Here is a 20,274-nt window from a genome sequence, read left to right on the forward strand (position 1 = left end):
CATTGCAATGCCCAGCCCAGGTCACAGCCACAGCAGGAGCCTGAAGACTTCACCTCTGGGGACAATGACTTCACTGACCCAGAGGAGGCACCATCACCACAACCTCCACCAGCTAATGGTGGTTCTACTGCACACACAGGTCAAGGGAGGTTTGCGCTTAGATCCAGGAGCACAATCTGGTAAGCACATTGCACACATGTCCCAGCAGCTGAGAGAAACTGTGTTACCGAGGCCCCTAACACTTAGAAGACTGCTGGGGACCAGGCCCCTGCTGAGCCCCATGATGATGGCAGGCATCTGGTTGCAGCCACAAGAAACCTGCAGGCGATGCAGCAAAAGGTAGGGGAACATATAGTGGAGATGCCAGAGGTCACGTGCAGCTTCGCGCAGGCAATGGGGGAGTCCATGCAAGCCATGAGTTCTGCCATTACTCAGGCATGTGAGCACATGACTTCCTCCATGGAGAGGTTGGCAAATGCCATACGGCCATGGAGAGTCAGGTCCAACGTACAACCCACGTACGCTCTGAGCCCTCCTTTGTTGCATCCTCTCCTCATGCTCCCGAGGTTGCAAGAATATGGTGTGTATCAGACCCATAGCAAGTCCAACTGTGTGAAGAAGGCAGGCAATGAATTGAGCACCTCTGATAGTTTTCATCCATACAGCTGTTGAGCAATAAGATTTTCAAATCATCCCAGGAGCCGCAACCTAAACTCCTCCCACCCTGTGGCCTTTTCGCACTTGGACCTGGACTCAGCAGCTTCATCGTAAGCTTGGAGAAATGGCCAGTGACGGAGCCAGAATTAACCTCCACCTGGACCCCATCACTGTCATCCTCAAGTTTGAGCTATCACCCTTAACCCTCTGAACATCACTGTGCACCTTCCCTCTGTCACCCTTGAACTTCCCATCATTACCCTTGACCCTGTAACGGTGGACCCCTTCCCCTTAATCCCACCCCCCCTCACCGTGGACATTTCTCTTCTGACCCCAGACCCTCCCTCCAGTTACCTTGGTGTCTTTACAATCCCTCATCCTCTGAGGCATTCCATTCTCCCTACCTCCGACTGGTCCTGCTCTTGTACCACATCGACCTCCCTATTGTAAATGTGGACCTTCCCCATGACAGATAGCTTCCTCACTTCAACACCCAGGACCTGGCATTGGAAACTACAGGACCTGCCCTTTAGGCCCCTCATTTTGCATTTCATGATTGCTCCCCCCGACCCTGAGGAGAGGGCTGTTACCAGCCAACAACAGAAGCCACAAGGCCAGCAGCAGGCAGAACCAGAGGAGGGAGGCTGCCTGGAGGCAGGCATCCAGGGAAGGTATTGTAGAGGACAGGCACTGGCGTGTCACTCCATCTTCAGGTTGAGAACTAACTACCTGTAAATGTCGGAGAGGCAATGCCAGAGACGGCTGATCATACCCAAGATGCCAGGCCCTTCTTGTTATACACTGCCACACTCTAACTTCCTTGAAGCCCTCTTGCTCCCCACATGGCCTGACCTCTCCCGGTCCCCTTCCTCGAAGACCTCTGGCCCTATAGATGCCCCGATCCAACACCCGGCTCGCCCCCAAATCATCTTTGCCCCTTCTGACACACACCCCCCTCCCCCCCAACCCCTCCCCCCCCCCACCTAGCTGCCAGTCTCCTGCTTCCCTCCCCTATGTGCCATATTTCCACAAAAACAACCGTCCACCTCAGATCCAAGTGGGCAAACCTGACTGGTGCACGCCAACTTTAAACAACTGTGAAACCGATGCTTCAAGTTTCCCGTGCGCCACTGGCTTAATCTTGAAGGCTGGACTTCATTTGAAAAAGTTTTAAGATAATGAGCATTCTGCAAATGTATTGGAAATAGGAACCCGCCACAGGGCAGTGCGATGCCTGACCCGTCGTTGCAACACAATCTCTGCATTTCAATCTGTCATTGAGAAACCCAGGACTTGGCTCCCGCCTCAGTATGCTGCTACCCCCTCCCTCCCACCCCACCCCCACCCCCCCTTGTTTCCCGCTCCTACAGGCTTCAATATAATACTGCCAATTGTGGTTGGGTAATATTTCAGATGCCATAACTCATATATGGTTCATATAGCTCTTACCATTCTATCAAGAGGATTACATTCTGCTTCTTTGAGGTTATGAGGTTTTAACTCATTTAATTTTTTTGATTGTGATTTGGTTATAACTGTTTATTATAACGGGCATAGTAGTATACTATTATACTGGTAATAGTACAACTTAAAACAGTATAAGTTGTATTATTAGTACATCATATTTTGAAATATGACTACATCATTATCATACATCAGTTTAGTGTAAAGCCTTGTTCAGTTTGACAAAAATAAACAGGATTTGCTCAGTACTCATTGACCATGCTTAAAAAGAGAGACAAATTTCCTGCTAGTTTTTCTGACTTTCATAAATTGGTCTCTATACCAAGTGCTGGAGTTGGGGATTTACAAACAACTGTCAATCCACAAAACTTCCTTTAATAATTAGCCTTTAATTAACTCCAACTGGATCTATTTACACCACTTTCTCACAGGGAGGTACCTGAACAATGATCCAAAAGGGACCGACCATTTGGCAGCTAAACATTACAGCCAGGCCCCAAACACCAGATTATCCATGACCAATGCCACAGGAGATTAGTTTGTTGATTCATATGTTTGAATTACCGCATTAAGTTAGATAAAGATACTTACTAATTGGGTAAAAAGCTGTGTATTACTAGGCTTCAAAATAAAATTGACCCTTCTGTCAAATGCTTTCTAATTTTTCTTTTAAGAAAACCATGTTGTCTCTTGAGCCATATGGATCAACATATTCCTTTAGCGAAAAAGATTGGAATTGAATTACGCCTATGATCAATATTTATTTCCAAGACACACAAATCTCTCATTCAGAAAATGATTAATGTCCCAATCGACAGTTGCCATCCGCTAGTGCATTCTCCGTGGCAATGCCTCTACTAATTAGCGTCCACTTGCCAACCAATCAACGATCTCTTCTCATACAGCATAAATATGTTGTTTCCCCTGACATCAGCTGTCCTGATGAGTGCAAGATGGAAAGCTTCGACAAAAACTCTCTTTTTCAGCAAGTTCTGTACCATCATACGACTATTTATCTTGTTTGTCTTCAAGTCACACCCTAATGAACACTGCACAATATATAGATTGCTGGTACAGCTTCAGCTATATCTGTACCAACAGACTTCTTGATCAACCTCAAATTTTGGCTGAGTCACAAGTTCCTCCAGCTTAACATTGGGAAGATCAAAGCCACTGAGGTAAAAATTTATCGTAGGTGGTTGTGCAAAATGGCACGATCATAGTTACCACCTATTGTACTCCCTGCCAAATACCTGGTTCCACCAACTTCAATGGTACTGAACATCAGATGGGATTATGGTGGCAGTTAAAGTGAGACTACTCGTTTTATGCTACAGAATTGCCTTTGGCCCTTGCCACAAACTCCTCGGCTCCGAAACAAACTGCTTAAATTCTCGATACCCCGTTAGCTGAGCTTTAACCATCCATACACTTCCCCAATATCGTCAACTCCACCACTACCTGACTCACCCAATCCTGCAACCTTTTACATCCCTTTGTTCCTCCTGGCTTGATGGCTCCAATGCTCACTTTGTTGGCATATCCCCCCCTCCTCCATAAACCCCAACTTACTCAAAACTCTGTTGCATGCATCCCACACTATACAAGATTTGTTCAACTATCACCGTATCATTGTTGATCTTCATTGATGCACTAAATTATACTACTACTCCAAGGCTTTGCCCTGTTCTCTCTCTGAAATTACATCCAGCTCTACACGCTGTCCTGAATACTCCATTATTCTGCTTCTGGCTTCTGTGTTTCCCCCCAACTCTCCCTTCGCCTCACAATAGGTGACCTTGCCTTAAGCCACCTTCACCCTACTATCTGGCACTCTGCTCCCGAACCCCTCCTTTCTTAGCTGCCTCGTCCTGTGGAACTTTGACAACCTTTTCAAAATCCATACATATGACTAAACTTTTGTTGCCCTTCTCAATATATTTCCTCATGGGTTGACATTCATTTCTTTACATCTACTCATGAAGTGTCTTGTGACGTTTCTCTATGGTAAAGACACTATATAAATATAAGATGTTGCTACACAATGTATAATGTATCTTGTTTTGTTGACGACACAATACACTTACCAGAGAAGGTCTATATAAAGTGTATAGTGTTCGATCATCCTTTTTTGTTACCTATTGTAGTCTTCAAGTTAAATATATCAAACATATACTGGAACTTGCTTTTCAACATGTTACCTTATACAATGGAGTTTATCTCCCCACATATAAGTGGTGTTCTAGGAGTTATGATTACTATCCAAGTCTCAAATATGCTTATCTAGGTTTTCCTTTGATCAGATATAAGCAGGAAAATCCTGCAACAAACCCATGAATAGAATGCTCTCATTGGGATTACAAGACTGTATTTCTACATTCAAACTTTTACTTTACGCTAATCTTTTTAGCATGTCAAGCATGCATTTCCTTGCCTTACAACCTGTAAGACAATGTGCAAACTCAAATACATAAATCCTGACAAAGAACAAGGAGGATCGTGGTTAAATTATAGTCATAGCTAGAACCTATGGGAAAGAGTCTGTCTTATTTAACCAGACATTTAATTATGATGGCAGAAAGTTTTTTGCACTGGTTTACACATGGGAATATACCTCTTTGATTTTCCAACACCTCATCATTGCTTTATTCACAACACTTCAACTAAAATTTGACATGAAACAATTACTAACAGGAAGAGTGACAGAGTTTGGTACAAAAAAGACCCAGAACATATTTCTTTGAGATTTTCCTTATTGGCAGCAATCTCAGTAGAACTGCGGTGAATGACTGCTTAGACTCCACCTATGGCTCCCAATGGTCATCCACACGGGTTTTCTTGAGTCAGCTAAGTTAAATATTCTTGGGTTAGTTCTTGACAAAATTTTCTAGTGGAGTCATGGATTTTACATTCTAGATGGACAGGCGGTGAAGAACAGAATGAGTGTGTACATGTATATAGATTATAGCGTGTGTACATGTATATATCATAGTTTACATATACACAGACATATAGTGTACACACATATATATGCTTATGGGCAGGACTTTCCTGTCGGCGAGCGGGGGGGGCGGGGCCCGCTAACCCACACGTAAAATGATGCGCGGTGACGTCGGGCGGAACTCCCGAAGTCACCGCGCCCCATTTAAAATTTCCAGTAGGTGGGGGCGCAGCTAAATGAGGCCATTGACAAAGTCATTTAGCTAATTAATGGACCTGCCTATCCAACCTTAAGGTTGGCGGGCAGGCCAGGAGTCCCGGCAGGAATTAGAAAAAGCATGAAACCTCGTCCACGGGCGGGAAGGTGACTGGTGTCATGTTCAGGCACTTGAGACAACTGAGAATGGCTGGTTTTAAAGTTGCTCATGCGAGTTCAGTGCAATCTGTCACCCTGTTCTCCCTCGTGTATGCTCATCTTAAGAGTCACATAAAACTGAATGCTCCCGCCTCCTTCAGCCCCCCCTTAGAAGTATGGGGCATCAAAGTATTACAGCATTCCTACAGCTATTCAACATTCAAAAAAAAGAAAAATGTTGTATTTACATGGAAATTCTGATAAACCCACCCAAACACGGGCAAACATATACACAGCCAGACATCACTTCCAGAAGGAAATCCGACTCCCAAGCTGATCTCCCTTCCCAGTCTACCTCAATACCACTCAGAAACAGACAGTTTGGAGAAGGGAAAACTAGTCCAATGTGACAAGTGGGAAAACATTTCCATTTGAATAGAATATTGCTCGAATACTCCGGTTTGATGAATTAACAAAGAGTGCAGCAGTTAAACCTGAATGATGAATAACCTTGAACTTGGTGATTTTTACTAATCATTAGCATCTTGCAATATAATAAATTGAGTCAGTGAATGGAGAAAAGGACATAAGATAAGAAATGCATCAATCACAATTTTACCTCCTTTAACTTCCATAAATTATCATATCGCAACACTTGCTAGGGTTTAAAGATTACTCCAGCAGAAATGTACAAATTGCTTTTCCGCTATAAAAGTAGTTATATTCTGTTCCGTTCCTTGGCTACTTGGTTTACTATTCATTCTTGCTCTGCTAAGGAGCTAGTTTATTTTCTACATCTGTAGTACAAGGGTCTGGTATATACTGGGTTAATGTGGGACTGAGTACACTACTGCCCACACAGTGATGTAGGAAGGCACATGACCCAGAGCTGAGGTCAGTGTGGTGTTGAGCAGAGATGTGTTAAGACTTAAGACATGGAGATAGCTCCCTACCTATACCCTTTACTGTATATAAGTATATAGTTACAAGTAGTTTCTAAAGACTTGCTGTTGACAATACAGAAGATTTTCTTAACATTCGGTAGCCGACACCATTAAAACAATATCTAACCAAAAGTGCAATCTGTTCGTCCCAGATCTACTGGTCCCAATTACGGTGAATGCTGGGACATTCATATTGAGGGCCATAATGGGAAGGTTGGAGGTGTGGTGGGCTTGGTGGGCGGGGGGGAGAGGCGGTGATGGTGACAGGAGGAAGTGTGCGGCACTGGGTAGGGGAGAGTTGAGTGGGCATGGGGGGTGGTGGGGAGAGCCAGAATGAAGGATACATTTAAATTTACATTGAAAATGCTGAAAAACACTGAACTGGAGGCAGACCTCAAAGGCCGTTCCTTCAGTTCATGGTGACAAAGTTGGCTTGGTTTTGTTGCAACTAGGCTGTGCCTTTCGGCCCCCCAGCTCACCTCGACAATAGATCCACACTGCAGCCGGGATAGAAAGTTCCCGTTGTAGCTGATCAAAAAGGTCAAAGGGCAATTTAAACTGCAGTCAGCGGTGGAAGCCACAGCTTCAGCGCTGACAGGAAGATCCAGGTCCTTAAATTCACACGTCAATAGTCAGGGCATCAGCAATAGCCAATTGCAAATGAGAGAGGGGGATAAGTAAATTCTCCTATTCGTCTACTGCCAAGTTTAAGGAATTAATGATAATTTTTCCACTGAAAAGAGAAAAATACTTTTGATATTGCATTTTTAGGAAGAGTATTCTCACAACTTTAAAATGAAAGAGGGTTGAGCCTAAACAATGAACAAGTCATTGACTTGAAACAAGAACAGAAATAGCTGGAAAAACTCAGCAGGTCTGACAGCATCTGTGGAGAGGCACACAGTTAACGTTTCGAGTCCGTAAGACTCTTCATCAGTACGTCATACGGACTCGAAACGTTAACTCTGTTTTCCTCTCCGCAGATGCTGTCAGACCTGCTGAGTTTTTCCAGCTATTTTTGTTTTTGTTTCAGATTTCCAGCATCTGCAGTATTTTGCTTTTATAATTCATTGACTTGTATAGGCAACTGAAAAACGCCTCACCACGCTTACTGTTTTGATAAATCCTTTGATCCCCGTGCGCTGGGCAACAAGAAATAAAGGCCAGGATTTTACCAGTCTCTGGGGGTTGGGCAGGGAAGGGGTGGCAAAATCACGAGGAGCCACATCGCGTTGGCTCCCCCGACATGGCCCCACCCCTGGGTCTGAAGAGGCTGCTTGTGCCGGTGAGGCGGGTCACCCATTATCATAATTAAAGGTAAAACTTGGGGAATCTTATGGTGCCGTCAACATTTTACTGAGGGGAGTTGGTGGGGGGGGGTCTACCTCCCACTTGTGGGGGGGGGGATGTCGCCAGGGAAACGGAGGTGGCCTCCCAGTGGCAACGTGAAGGACCAAAGGCTCAATGGCACAAAGCGAGGGCCACGGGCAGAGAAGGCAGCTCCCGTGAACCCCAATGAGCTCCGCCGGAGGGGTTTCCCCTCTGACCATGAATTTAAATTTTTTTTTTACTGACCTGGCCCAGTTCCGGAGCTCTCCTGTGTACCTCAGTGGTGACATCCTCTCCCAATGGCACTGCCAAGGCTTCAGTGCTGCCCGTCCTCTGATTGGACCGGCAGCATCAGGAAACTGCCTGCCATCCTTACTGGGACTTTGGACCTGCCAGCGGCCAATCAAGAGTCAGCCTGTGGTAAAATTACCGAGGCAGTCCCACTACCACAATTCCAGGCCAGGGGCCCACTTTTCATCCTGATGCCCCTGGGTAAAATTGAGGCCAAAAGGACAGAAAATGGGACATGTTGCCAAACTCTTCCTACCAGCCTCAAAATAATTGTGAGGGCAGTTGGGTTTGTTCAAAGGATCTCTCTAATGGTTTTTGCTACAGGATAGTTGGAAACTATCTTGTTTAAACAAAGCAAAACCCAAGTGTATTCTTTATTTTGTTTTATTAGGAGGTGATAGAGCTTCCGAATTAAAATAGAGAGTTTAGTCACAACAGCTGATCTGTATGTTCACATTACTGTGAAATAAAGCAGCTTTACTGATTCTTATGTACCTCATCAGGTATTTTCTCGATCCATTTTCAGAGAGGCTGAAGAAACACATGGGACAGAATCTTCCATTTGGGGGGGGGGGGGTGGGACCCGCATGAGACACGGTGACATCGGGCGTGCATTCCGTCACCGCACGTCATTCCGATCTTCAATTCAGCAGGCGCACACCCGCCAAACTGTCAAAGGCCTGATAAGGCCATTAATTAACTAATTAAAGTGATTGTCAGGGCTGCCCGTCCAACCTTAAGGCTGGCGGGCAGGCAAAGAGCCCAGGCAACCTTTGCATTTTTCATGAAACCTCATCCATGGGCGGGATGAGGTTTCATGAAGTGTCTATTAATTAAGTAAAATGTGTTACGAAAATTCATAAACACGTCTCAGCTCATGTGACAATGTCACGAGGGGACATGTCTGAGTAATTATATTTTTTCTTTTTTCCAATGTTTTATTATTAAATTAATCTCCCTAAGGCAGCTCTGTGCCTCAGGAAGATTTGCGCCCAAAAGAGCGCAGGCCCCGACTCTCCCTCCTCCCACACAGGTAGCACTGAGCAATTCCGGGTGCATGTCACGCTCGGCGGGCCTTAATTGGCCCGCCCACGTAAAATGGCGGCGCACAGCCAATTGTGAGTGGCGATCGGCTCCTCGCCCCACACCGCTCCCGACCGATCCACCCCACTTGGAGAAAATTCTCCCCTTGAATACCTGATTCAGGTACTCATGTTACACCCACTGGTTATGCTTTTACACAAGTATAAATAGAGTACGGAGAGTCAATTCCTTCAAAACTAAGAGGCTCGGAGTGCTTACACAGGCAACTGATGCCTTAGAAGGTACCTATGGCAGAACTACATAGACAACTTATAACAGAATAGCAGCTGGTAAGGAAAATTGTGTACAGCTTTTATTCCTGCTACTCTCTCAAATTAGGCTACAATGAACTTGATTAACTGTTGCATTTACAATCATTTCAAATTCATCATGAGCTCTAGCTGGATGAAAACTTATGCTTCATGAAGTATCACCTCATATATCAACTTGAGCAAACTCCTTGGAATGTCTCCAATTTAGTCACCTCCGGTGCCCCTGCTGCCATAAATTGATCTGTTAACAGAATGCAGGTAATCCCTCAGATTTTGATGGCTATTGAAAATTGGTGGATAATCAAGAAGCCCCAAATTTTGGCCTTAAATGGTATGGCACAGGAGAGGAATCAAAACAAGTACCATGCAAATAACATAAGGTGAAGTTAATCTTTCATGGACCGCGATATTGATTTATGAGAAACGGGAGCAGATTAATGTTAATAGGCTCTGTAATGAGGCAGTAGCAAGTGCAATGCTCTGCCTTGCAAGTACTTTGGTGGAAATTGAGGAAGGTGGATGGTGTTTTATGCTGTAATTATGTAGATTATTTAATACCTACTAAATTTATTTTCTTACCGGAAAGTGGAAATGATTCTGTTGGAGATTCCTATAGGGGACAGCTGTGGATCAGCGTGAGATGTTGATTTCTCTATGTCTTAGTGTTTCTGATTAAAGTCAGGATTTTTACAACAAACTATTCATCACAGCAAGCAACCTGAAGCCTAGGACAGCTGGTATCCCATATTCTCAGTGTGTCGTTACTTCCAGCTTTTCCATTTACCAACAGGCATTGAATTCTAGTTTAAAATGGCCTGAGCCAGAACTCCTTTAAGCTAGAGAAGGCTAATAGCTCACAAGAATGATGCAGTTTCATAATATATATTTCAAAAGATTTCCGGGAACTTTTACATTTGCGTTAAATAAACGGTAAGTGCTGTCATCTGGTCAAAATCATTTATACGCTTGAGGATGGGAGCAGAGGTCTAATAATTTGAAGATTTAATAGAGAAATGATTTTTCAGAAATTACTGCAAGGAGAAATTTTTAAAAACCCTGCCTAGCTGTGTATTGAGAATTTTAGATAAAATCATATTGAATGTTAGATAACTGCAGTACAATGTTGTACAGCTTCTTCGTGAAGTAATAATCGAATGAACACTGTACTCCAACCTGTGTATGGACCACCTATAATTAAACTGAAGAATTCTATAGGGGGTGAAATTGGACTTTGCGCTAACGCGAAATGGGTGATGGAAACAAAAATTGGACAGGGCATAAAATGAGCAGTAAATTTGCTTTTGCCTTTTCTACACCACGGCACAAGATCACCGTGTCTATTGACAGCTTGCAGAATGTCAGTGTATGATGAGTTTCATTTGGAGACTGCGGATGAATCCATTGTGGGTGAGAAAAATACTTTTGTCTTTCTTCTATAGGACCCCTTTCATTGCTGTCAAAATTGAATAGAAAAGCATCAGTGGTGAAGTGCAGCTGTGCCCAATCAGAATCTAGAAAATATAAAATTACCTTTATTGTAGCCAACACTACTTCCATTATAGCGCATTGACGTGGACTGAGACTTTTGACCTCTTCCCGAATCACATGATCCTATTTGAAATGGATATTAAAGAAAACATTTTCGGTTTACTGAAATTAATGAACATTTCAAAATAACCTAACACGGAAATTACTCCAGGAGAGCCGTTTGTCAGAAGCATAAGAAGCATAACTAATCATAACAAAGTATTCATTTTACTGGCTACATGTAACAAAACTATGGTCTTAGGTAACCTTTACAGCAACGATCAGGGTTCTCTGACTGAACAAAGCAGCACCTGATAAGCAGTTTACATATTTTACTAATAGCAACATTTTTTTTGTGAAAGTTGATATATATTTGGCAAATTAATAGAAAAACACACACATATTTGCACTGGTTGTTATGGCAACAGCATTTGATAAAGGATGGAGTCGTTTAATATGTACTCACCTGAACTAAAATGTAGTTGCTTTAACTACATATTGATTTTTTAAACTACAGCCCTGTGACAGGACATGCACAATACACAAGTTTGAGTTTCCCTGTATTATTTAGCCCTCACAAAAGGGATTATAACAGTCCCTGAGCATAATCCTGTTTTGCCTATCAATTAAAAATAAGTAGAATGAGCTCGGATTTCTTCATTGTTTTGCTTGGATTTCCAGGGAATGAATACTTGGATCACGTTAAAAGATGCAGTAATTTCCTTTTTCAATGAAGAATTTACTTTTTAATAATACACAAGGGAATATTTTTTGACAAGGGCATGGGAATTATAACACGCATGGTGCCCATACACATCATTTCAAAATAATCATGCAGATGAACATAGTTCAAGCTAAGGGATCCCTGGAATTTCATGAGCTTTGTGTACATATTATATAGCTTCACTTAAAGAATTCAACAGTTAATGCATGGCTTTTGGGTGAAGGGTATGGATTTGAGGACAGAGCATTAGGAGGGCAGTATGAAATCTATGGAGTCTATACAATGCCAAGTACACTTATATTGATACCTTCAGCTTTGATAATTGACCCAAGTCTTTAGCTGCACTGAAGATCATCTGTGGTCCCTGGAAGAACAAGATTAAAAGAATATGGTAGTAAGTACTAAACTATCTGCATGAACGCAGAAAGTATCCTCTGAGCAATTGTGTTTATTTATAGATTTAAAAGACTGCCTTGCCAGTATGTGACCTTTTAAGACAAACCATAGTCTAGATTAAGATTTTATGAGAATACAAAACAAAAGTAATTGATACTGTCTGAAATGATATTACGGTTGCTACATTTATTGCTTTTATAACATCACATTTATTGTATTAATAAGACAAGGTCCAGGTAAAATTCAATCGTGGCAGGTGGATCACCAAAATGTGCTACCTAAAATCAGTATGTTATACAGTTATAAGATAACGATGGTATTTTATTCATTTACATGCCTACATGCTGACATTTATGGCCATTCCGAAATGCCCTTGAGAAGGTGGTGGTGAGCCACATTCTTGAACTCAACTGACTGGCTTGCTAGGCCATTTCAGAGGACAGTTAAGAGTCAACTGCATTGCCAAGGCACATATTGGCCAGACTAGGTAAAGATGGCAGATTTTCTTCTGTGAAGAATATGAGTGAACCTGATAGAATTTGTTTCAACAAACTAGTAATTTGATGGTCACCATTACTGATACTGACTTTTTCTTCCAGACTTATTTAACACATTGACTTGAAATTCCCCGATTTCTGTGGTGAGATTTTAACTCATGTCTTCAGGTCATTAGTCCAGGCCTCTGGATTATTAATCCGGTAACATAACCGCTATGCTACCATATCCCCTGTAACTATTAACCATGCTAGGCCAACAGCGAATCTTCACAGGCACAGTTATGCTGGCTTTTTAAAAAAATTATCAATGTAAACAAGTGATCTGTTTCTAAATCATCAATCTGTTTCGCTTGAAGTCATGGCAAATGAGATAATGAAGCATAATTTAACACTGTACCCTATGTGGTTCAACCATGTATGATGTCAAGGCATGCAGAAAACTAGATAAAACGGTGGTGTTCTACATGTTCACAATGCAGTGATAAATTGTACATATACGCCAAAACAAGCTACTTGAGAAAAATAAGTCCTTAATAACTGCAACAGCGCGCAGTTCAGTCAGTTGAATCCCAGACATAGACTAGCAGGTTCTGCATTTGAATCCCAATAGGCCCACTCAGCCTTACATCCTTCTGAGATCAATAAATGAGTACCATTTCTAAGCTGTCAAAGGAAAGTTGAGGCTGCACAGAGTGCCATCAAAGTATTTGTCCTCAGGCACTCATGTTCAGCAGGGAAACAGATATCAGCATCAATCACAGTGGAAACTCAGGTCTACTGGAGAGAGCAACTTCTGAGAAGCAGGAATGCACATTTGAACCTCACAAGGAAACCCCAGCTCCAGGCTTCATCCCCTTCCTTGATGGCGATTCCTCTCCCAGAACTAACATCCCTCATGGTTCAGGGGTTGAGTTTGGCAATTGCCCTGTTCCCTCCATCCCCCAAACCCCACTTCCCCACCACCCTCACCTCACTGATTTCGCCAAGATTTGAAATCAAGGTCCTTGCCTGATTGTTGAAGGGAAGACGGGCCTCACTCACCAAAACTATGCTTGCATAGTTGCATGGTAACATTTAACAGAAATTGCAGTGCCTCACACCCAAAACTGGTATTGTGCTGTTGCCTTTGCTGCATCTTTAAATGACAACGAGTGCACTTAAGAACTGAATTCTCCCATTCTCTACATTTACCGGGGGTCAAACCAAGCTTACCTGCCTAACATCATGAAAAATAATTATTGCAGCTGTGATCAGCTGTTTTTTTTAAATCCTGCTGTAAAATTATATGTTTCAGCATTGGTGCTCTGTGATTGTCATATTTAACATTTCTCTCATTTTATTGGAAAGCCTACTGGCTCATGGATAGCTTCCTGACTTACTTTTTTTAAATTATTAGCGGAAGATTTTGCTTTCAATGTACTGGTTCAAACAATTTCGTTTTGATCTGTACAGTTTCACTAGTTGTTGATGGGACTAAGTTAGAGTTAGAAACTTCCAGGGGTACTCCTCCAAACCTAGAGTAAATCCAGATGTGGGGCTGGATTCTTCTTCGCAATTCTGCCCAAAATCGGGTTGGATAGTGGTGGAGACTGACGGAAGATGCAAACAGTGAGAGGCCTGCTGTTGGCTCACTACCTGATCAGCAATCCATGTAGCCTCCAAAAGGTGAGAGCCTTCTGGGGAAGTCCAACAGGCACTGGAAACTAATGCAACAATAAGGCTCAAGGTCAACTGTAGGCAGGCCGGGGGCCTCTAGGACAGTAAGAATCGTCACTGAGAGATATTGATTATGCACCAGAAAATGGGGAAGAATTAAATTCTCCCCTGTTATCTCTGAAGGTGACTACATGGTTGAAGGTTTCCAAAGGTAGGATTTAGTGAAACATTGTACAATGGAAGTATAAGTCAGTCTGAGTAACAAAAAAAAAGTTAAATTAACACTTCTTTTTTCTATAGGACAAGATAAATGTTTGGGGAAAGACAGCTTGATCAGACGATCTAGAATAGATTGAAGAGAACTGGCAAAAAAAAGCCGAAAGGGAGATGAGCAGATTTGTTTTTTTTTAAGAACAGGTGTTTATGAATTGGAATGCATTGACTGAAGGATAGTGGAACCATATAATAGAAGTGGCAAAAAGGAACTTTCGAAAAGGAAACTGGATATATTGGGAAGGTTTTAAACTAATTTAGTAGGGGGTTGGGTAACATGGTGGAGCATTAAAAAGTAAAAGCAAGGTGCACAGATGACTGGGAGAGACAGCGTTAGAAATAATACAGAATTAGGCGGCACTGTAGAAAATACAAAGAGATCTCTGTTAGATTTGGAATGCATGTATGTAGTGCAGTTAATAATGTTGGTGAACTGCAGCCACAAGTAGCCACATGGAAATATAATGTACTGATGATAACTGACACCTGGTTCAAAGAAGGGGAGGATTGGAGGCTTAATATTCCTGGGTGCAAGGTGTTTAGGAAAGATAGGGAAGCAAGAAGAGCAGGAGATCTGGCAGCTTTGATTAAGGAAAAGACTGCAGTGCTAGAATGAGAGAGGTCCTTGGTTGCGGGCCGGGGGTGGAGTTGAGGGTGGGGGTGGAGTGGGTCAAAGACAGAATTTATTTGGTTGGAGTCGAGAAGCAACAAAGCAGTTATAGGGCTGTCTTTTATAGGCTGTCAAACGGTGAGAAAGAGTTAGAAGAACAGATTTTCAAAATGAAAACTACTTCGATGTGCAAGAACCATCGACCAGGATTTTTGGATGGTGGGGTTTCCCTTCCTGCCATCCAATCAGCGTTGATTAATTGGAGATGGAACTTCCACCCCTCCCCCGTCAGGAGGAAGCCCCGCCTCAGGGAAACTGGATGGCAGCTCTCCAGCCCCAGCAGCGCCAGAAGCTTCAACGGACAGGACTGGGACTGCAAGCAGTCCCGGGAGACCAGGACCAGGTAAGCATGGGGGTGTCAGGCCAGGGATGGAAGGTAAGGCCTGAGGGGGTGAAAAGAGGTAGTTGTGGGGGGTTTTGGTGGAGAGGCCGATGGAGTGGGAGGACCCACAGGGACCAGACCTTGTGGGGGTGTGGTCAGTGCCTGATGATGAAGACGCTATTGATAGAGGCTTCACTCCTGCCCGCAACACCCCGCCCCCCCTCCACCCCGCCCCCCCCCCCCCCCACCCCCTTCCCACCCGAGGTCTGAGCAGGGTTATCTTCCAGGCTTCCCCCTACTCCTGAACTCTTCCTGCCAGCCTGAAAATTGAGTCTGGACAGGAAACAGCCCTTAAGTGGTCATTGATTGACCTCAATGGGGCGTGGGTGGGCGGGCCAGCCTAGGCCTCACCCGATCAAATGTAAAATTGCGTAGAGGTTAGAGTGTGTGTGAGCCCAGTGGGAAGGCCATCCAAGGAATTTCTTTGCACCTCCTCTGCCTGCAAAAGCAAAAGGTAGGGGAATGAAAAATTCTGCCCATAATGCGGGACTTCAACTACTCCGAAATTGGATGGGGCAGTGACTGTGCTAAGGGCAAAGGGGTGTATTCAGGAGAATTTTCTTGATCAGTCTGGTCCAAGGGCAGGTGGATGCCCCACACCCCCTCCCCTGCCGCTGGTAAAGGCACCTATGCAGCATAGGCAGATAGATGATCGGCACGATAGGCCCCACCATGCTGTACGATTTTATGCCCCAGGAGCAGGGTGGAGTGGTGCAAAAAATTCCAACCATAATACTTAAAGCAGATTGTTCTCCAGCCTTAAGGGACCACTGATTGCTGGTTCTATATCAGAAGCTTGCATCTTGGTGCAATTAATCTTGTACTCCAAGAGATCACCATATTGCTTGACACAACGCAGTTGGAACACCGCCAGAGAAATGTAGAAATGCAAAAATACTCGATGTATATTTTGGAGGATTTTATATTCTTGGTCTTTTAAATGAAATCCCAGGAAGTTATCAGCTCCTCATATGTTGGTGGTTTGTAGTTCAGTATTCAGTGAAAACAAGTGCAGAAGCAGGGCATCCTCAACATTTGCCAAAGGACAAATTAAAGCTGGCAGAATCTACATTTGCTTTGAGAGAGCAGCTGGCTGGATTGTGACCAATTGGAGAAAACTTCACTCAAATCATTGTCCCCAACATTGCAGAGTCAATTCCTTTCAACTCAATTAAAGGCTTTCTCTGCAGCCCACGATGGTGCTCTAAGCAAGTTATTTGACATGAGACGTTTTGAATATTATAATGGCGCGCAGCCAAGTTGGAAACAGAGAATATTAAAACAAACGTTTTAAAACTATATATGATGGACAAAAGTCTGGTGGTGCTTGATATTTCAGATGCAGACTCTATATCAGAACAGGGTACAAGCAGGGCGGGGGAGGGGATGACAGAGCCCATGGTACTTTTTTTTTCCCTTTTGGGGAGCTGGCTGAAACACAGATGTGTGTTGATGGCTTTTTCTAGCTTCGTTTTGTTTGCATTGGTAGATTTGTGCCCCCATTTTTGTACCTTCTAATTTCTGTGGGGACCATGTCTATTCACTTTCCCATTTGTTCATTCCTTTGTTTAAGTATCTTGCCACTCAGATAACCATTTACATCTGCTAACAATTTTCACCTAAGCATTTTGCAAGCCAAACTAGTGACCTAGTAGTTCTTCCTCCGTAACTTGTGTATCTGTGGCTCTTTCCCCTGCCCCTGGTCTCCTCCAATCTTTTTATTCATCTCTGGACCTTTCCTTTAACATTCGTTGACCAACCTGCTCTTCAGTATTTGTTACCTCTTTATTACACATCCGGTTGCACATGTACAATTACAAAGCAAACTCTCCACAATGAAACTTGGCAAACTGACTATAAATGTCCCCGTAGCTAGATTGGTACAAGCCATCAGCCTGGGACTTGATGTGAAGTTGCTGGCATTACTCCATGGAAGTGAATCGAATTTGCTTTCTCATGTCATTTCTAGAAATAAAATTAATTGCTGGCGCTATGGATGTTTAATAAGAAATTAAAACATCCACGCATCTCAAGGTTGAGATTTATATTTGGAAGCTGAGGGAAGATTAAAAATAAAAATAAAAATACTTCAGCAGGATCCAGATGGTGGAAGTGTGAAGTGAGAACGTTCCTCGTTTTAAATTAAATAGTCAAACACAATGGTCTCAGCCTTGTGTTAATTTGTTTTTGCACTTGGAGTATGTCTGAAACTTTTGGCACTGAGTGGCAGTGGGGTTGCCATACTGTGCCAACGTTTGACGTCATGACACAGTATGAAACCCGTTTGTGCCTGTCGTTCTCACACACTGAGTTCCTAAACTCCGAGCTGTTGCCATGGAAAGGGTAGCACCTCCCCACATCTTTGCTTACTCATGTGTACCTGTTAATTTCAGAGCAACATTGACAGAGGCAATGGAACTGATGCCCTTCAGTTCGGAGATACTTGGTGTCAGGGGGCCCAGAAAAAGAGACGGGAATGAAACACTTCTGTTTTCCCTTGTAAATAACTGAAAACTGTGTTTTGTAACATCCGCATCTTACTTTACTTTTTCACTTCCAGATTTTTAGGGGGGGAAACTTTAACCCCTGGCAGGAGACCTGGTGGGTGCGCGGGTGATGCAACGGGTGCAGCAGGAGGAGGCCCAGTTGGGTGGCCAGAGCCCCGGGGTGGGTCACTTCTGTACGTCACAGGACCCTGCCAGGTCTGAACAGCGCTGAAATTGTCACAATGCAAGAAGGGAGCAGGAAACTGACGCTCCATCTGAGCTCCTGCTCTGCTGGTTTTGTCTGGGGCTGCGGGAGTTCAAATCCCCCCTTTATTCTTTTATGGTAAGGGGTAGAGGGGGAAGAGGAAGAGGGAAGGGGTGGTGAAGGGACGAGTGGAAGGAATTGAGAAGTAGATGGAAGGGGGAGTGGTTGTTGTGGGGGGGTGGGGAGAGGTGGGGGGGCAGCGAAGGGAAAGGGTAAGTTTGGGGGCTGGGACGGTAGGAGAATGAGGCTTTTTTCTACCAATTTCTTTCCACCAACAGCTCATCCTTCTTCCTCTGCTCTCAGTTCAAATCCTGAAATTACCTGTTTCCTCTCAACCTCCCACAATTCATAAATGCTTTAGTTTTGATAAGAAAGAAATAATGTCCACTGCTATCATACACTCTGAAATGGCCTGATCCTCCTTAAGCTGAGAAGCATCACTACACATTAACCGCTGCCATGCATCAAATCTGTGAACCATTTTCTATGTAAATCACAGAAGCAATAAATTCATCTTTCTCTAAATATTACATTGCTTCTCTGATTGAAAGCTGCGAAATTCTGATCCAGACAGGCTGATATCACCATGTAGCTTGATCAGTTGTCAAACCCGTGGAAATTGAAACCTAAGTTTCATTTTGAAATCAAAAAGTGGCCATCACCTGGGCGAGGGTTAATAACTTGAATCAGATGAGAGAGGGATCTCCATCTACACAATCTAAACTGTAACAATATATACTCAAAAAAATCCTCCATAACGGCCTCAATAGGGGTTGCTCATTTCATCGGCCATCTATCGGTGTGTAAGATTACCAAATCAAAGTCAATCATGTGGGACAGAATTGTTTAAAAGACTTTTGTCCCCTGTGAAACGGACTAAGAATTCACACAAAACCTCCAACAGGCTTTAGAGGGACGAGATTTGTATTCCATCGTAGGAGTAGGATTTGTTGGTGAATATAACACACAAGACGGCGTTAGAGATTACTTGTATTTAACCAGAATTTCTGGAATTCTTGCAAACAGAAAGGGAGGGGAATTTTAATTCCCTCTGTCTAGCTGAAACTGGGTGGGAAGGGTTGGGGAGCATTCAATTACCCACCTTATTTTTTATTTATTGTTTCATGGGACGATGGGATGTGAGCACTGCTGGCAGGGCCAGCATCTGTTGCCCATCCCTAATTGCCCTTGAACTGAGTGGCTTGCTAGGCCATTTCAAAGGTAAGTTAAGAGTCAACCACATTACTGTGCATCTGAAGTCACAAGTAGACCATAGCAGGTAAGAGCATAAGAAATAGAAGCAGGAGTAGGCCATTCGGCCGCTCAAACCTGCCTTGCCATTCAAGATCATGGCTGACCTGCACTGGGCCTCAACTCCTCTTTCGTGCCAGCTCCTCATAGCACTCAACACCCTGATATTTCAAAAATCTATCTACCTCCTCCTTAGATACTTTCAGTGATCTAGCCTCCACAACTCTCTGGGGCAGAGAATTCCAGACATTCACTACCCTCAGAAGAAATTCTTTTGCATCTCAGTTTTAAATAAGTGTGCCCTTATTCTGTAACTATGTCCCCTAATTCGAGATTTCCCCACTAGTGGAACCATCTTCTCAACATCTACCCTGTCAAACCCCCTCAGAATCTTGTACGGTAAGGATGGCAAATTTTCTTCCCTAAAGAACATTAGTGAACCTAACGCGTTTTTACAACAATCAATGATAGTTTCATGATCACTATTACTGAGATTAGCTTTATATTCCAGATTTATTAATTGAATTCAAATTACACTGGCTGCCATGGTGGGATTTGAACCCATGTCCTCAGAGCATTAGCCTGGGCCTTGGGATTACAAGTCCCATGACATCATCACTATACCACTGTCTCCCCAGATCTTGTCCCAAATCTGTTGCGATTTTTCAATGCTTAAGCTTTCAGACCTATGATGCATCCATTCATCAAGTGGGAACCTCGTACAACTCGGGTCTTCTAATGTCAATAAGACCCTGATGCCATCTTAACCAGTAAGTCAGCAAGAACCTGGTCTGAACACTGAAGAGTTCCTG

At 43.5% G+C, this 20,274-nt stretch overlaps 1 protein-coding gene across 7 annotated transcripts in view; it reads right to left on the reverse strand.

Moving 5' to 3' along the window:
• Positions 1-20,274, reverse strand: part of unc13c (unc-13 homolog C (C. elegans)) — a 585,292-nt gene that overhangs the window by 51,984 nt on the left and 513,034 nt on the right. For all 7 annotated transcript variants that reach the window (XM_078530361.1, XM_078530365.1, XM_078530363.1 and 4 more), the window contains 2 exons: positions 11,894-11,950; positions 10,866-10,946 (listed from right to left, as the gene is read on the reverse strand). In XM_078530361.1, the coding sequence (XP_078386487.1) occupies positions 10,866-10,946; positions 11,894-11,950 (138 nt within the window). The remainder of the gene's footprint in view (positions 1-10,865; positions 10,947-11,893; positions 11,951-20,274) is intronic.

This window comes from Cetorhinus maximus, chromosome 26, assembly GCF_964194155.1.
Source record: "Cetorhinus maximus chromosome 26, sCetMax3.hap1.1, whole genome shotgun sequence".
NCBI classification, from domain to species: Eukaryota; Metazoa; Chordata; class Chondrichthyes; order Lamniformes; family Cetorhinidae; genus Cetorhinus; species Cetorhinus maximus.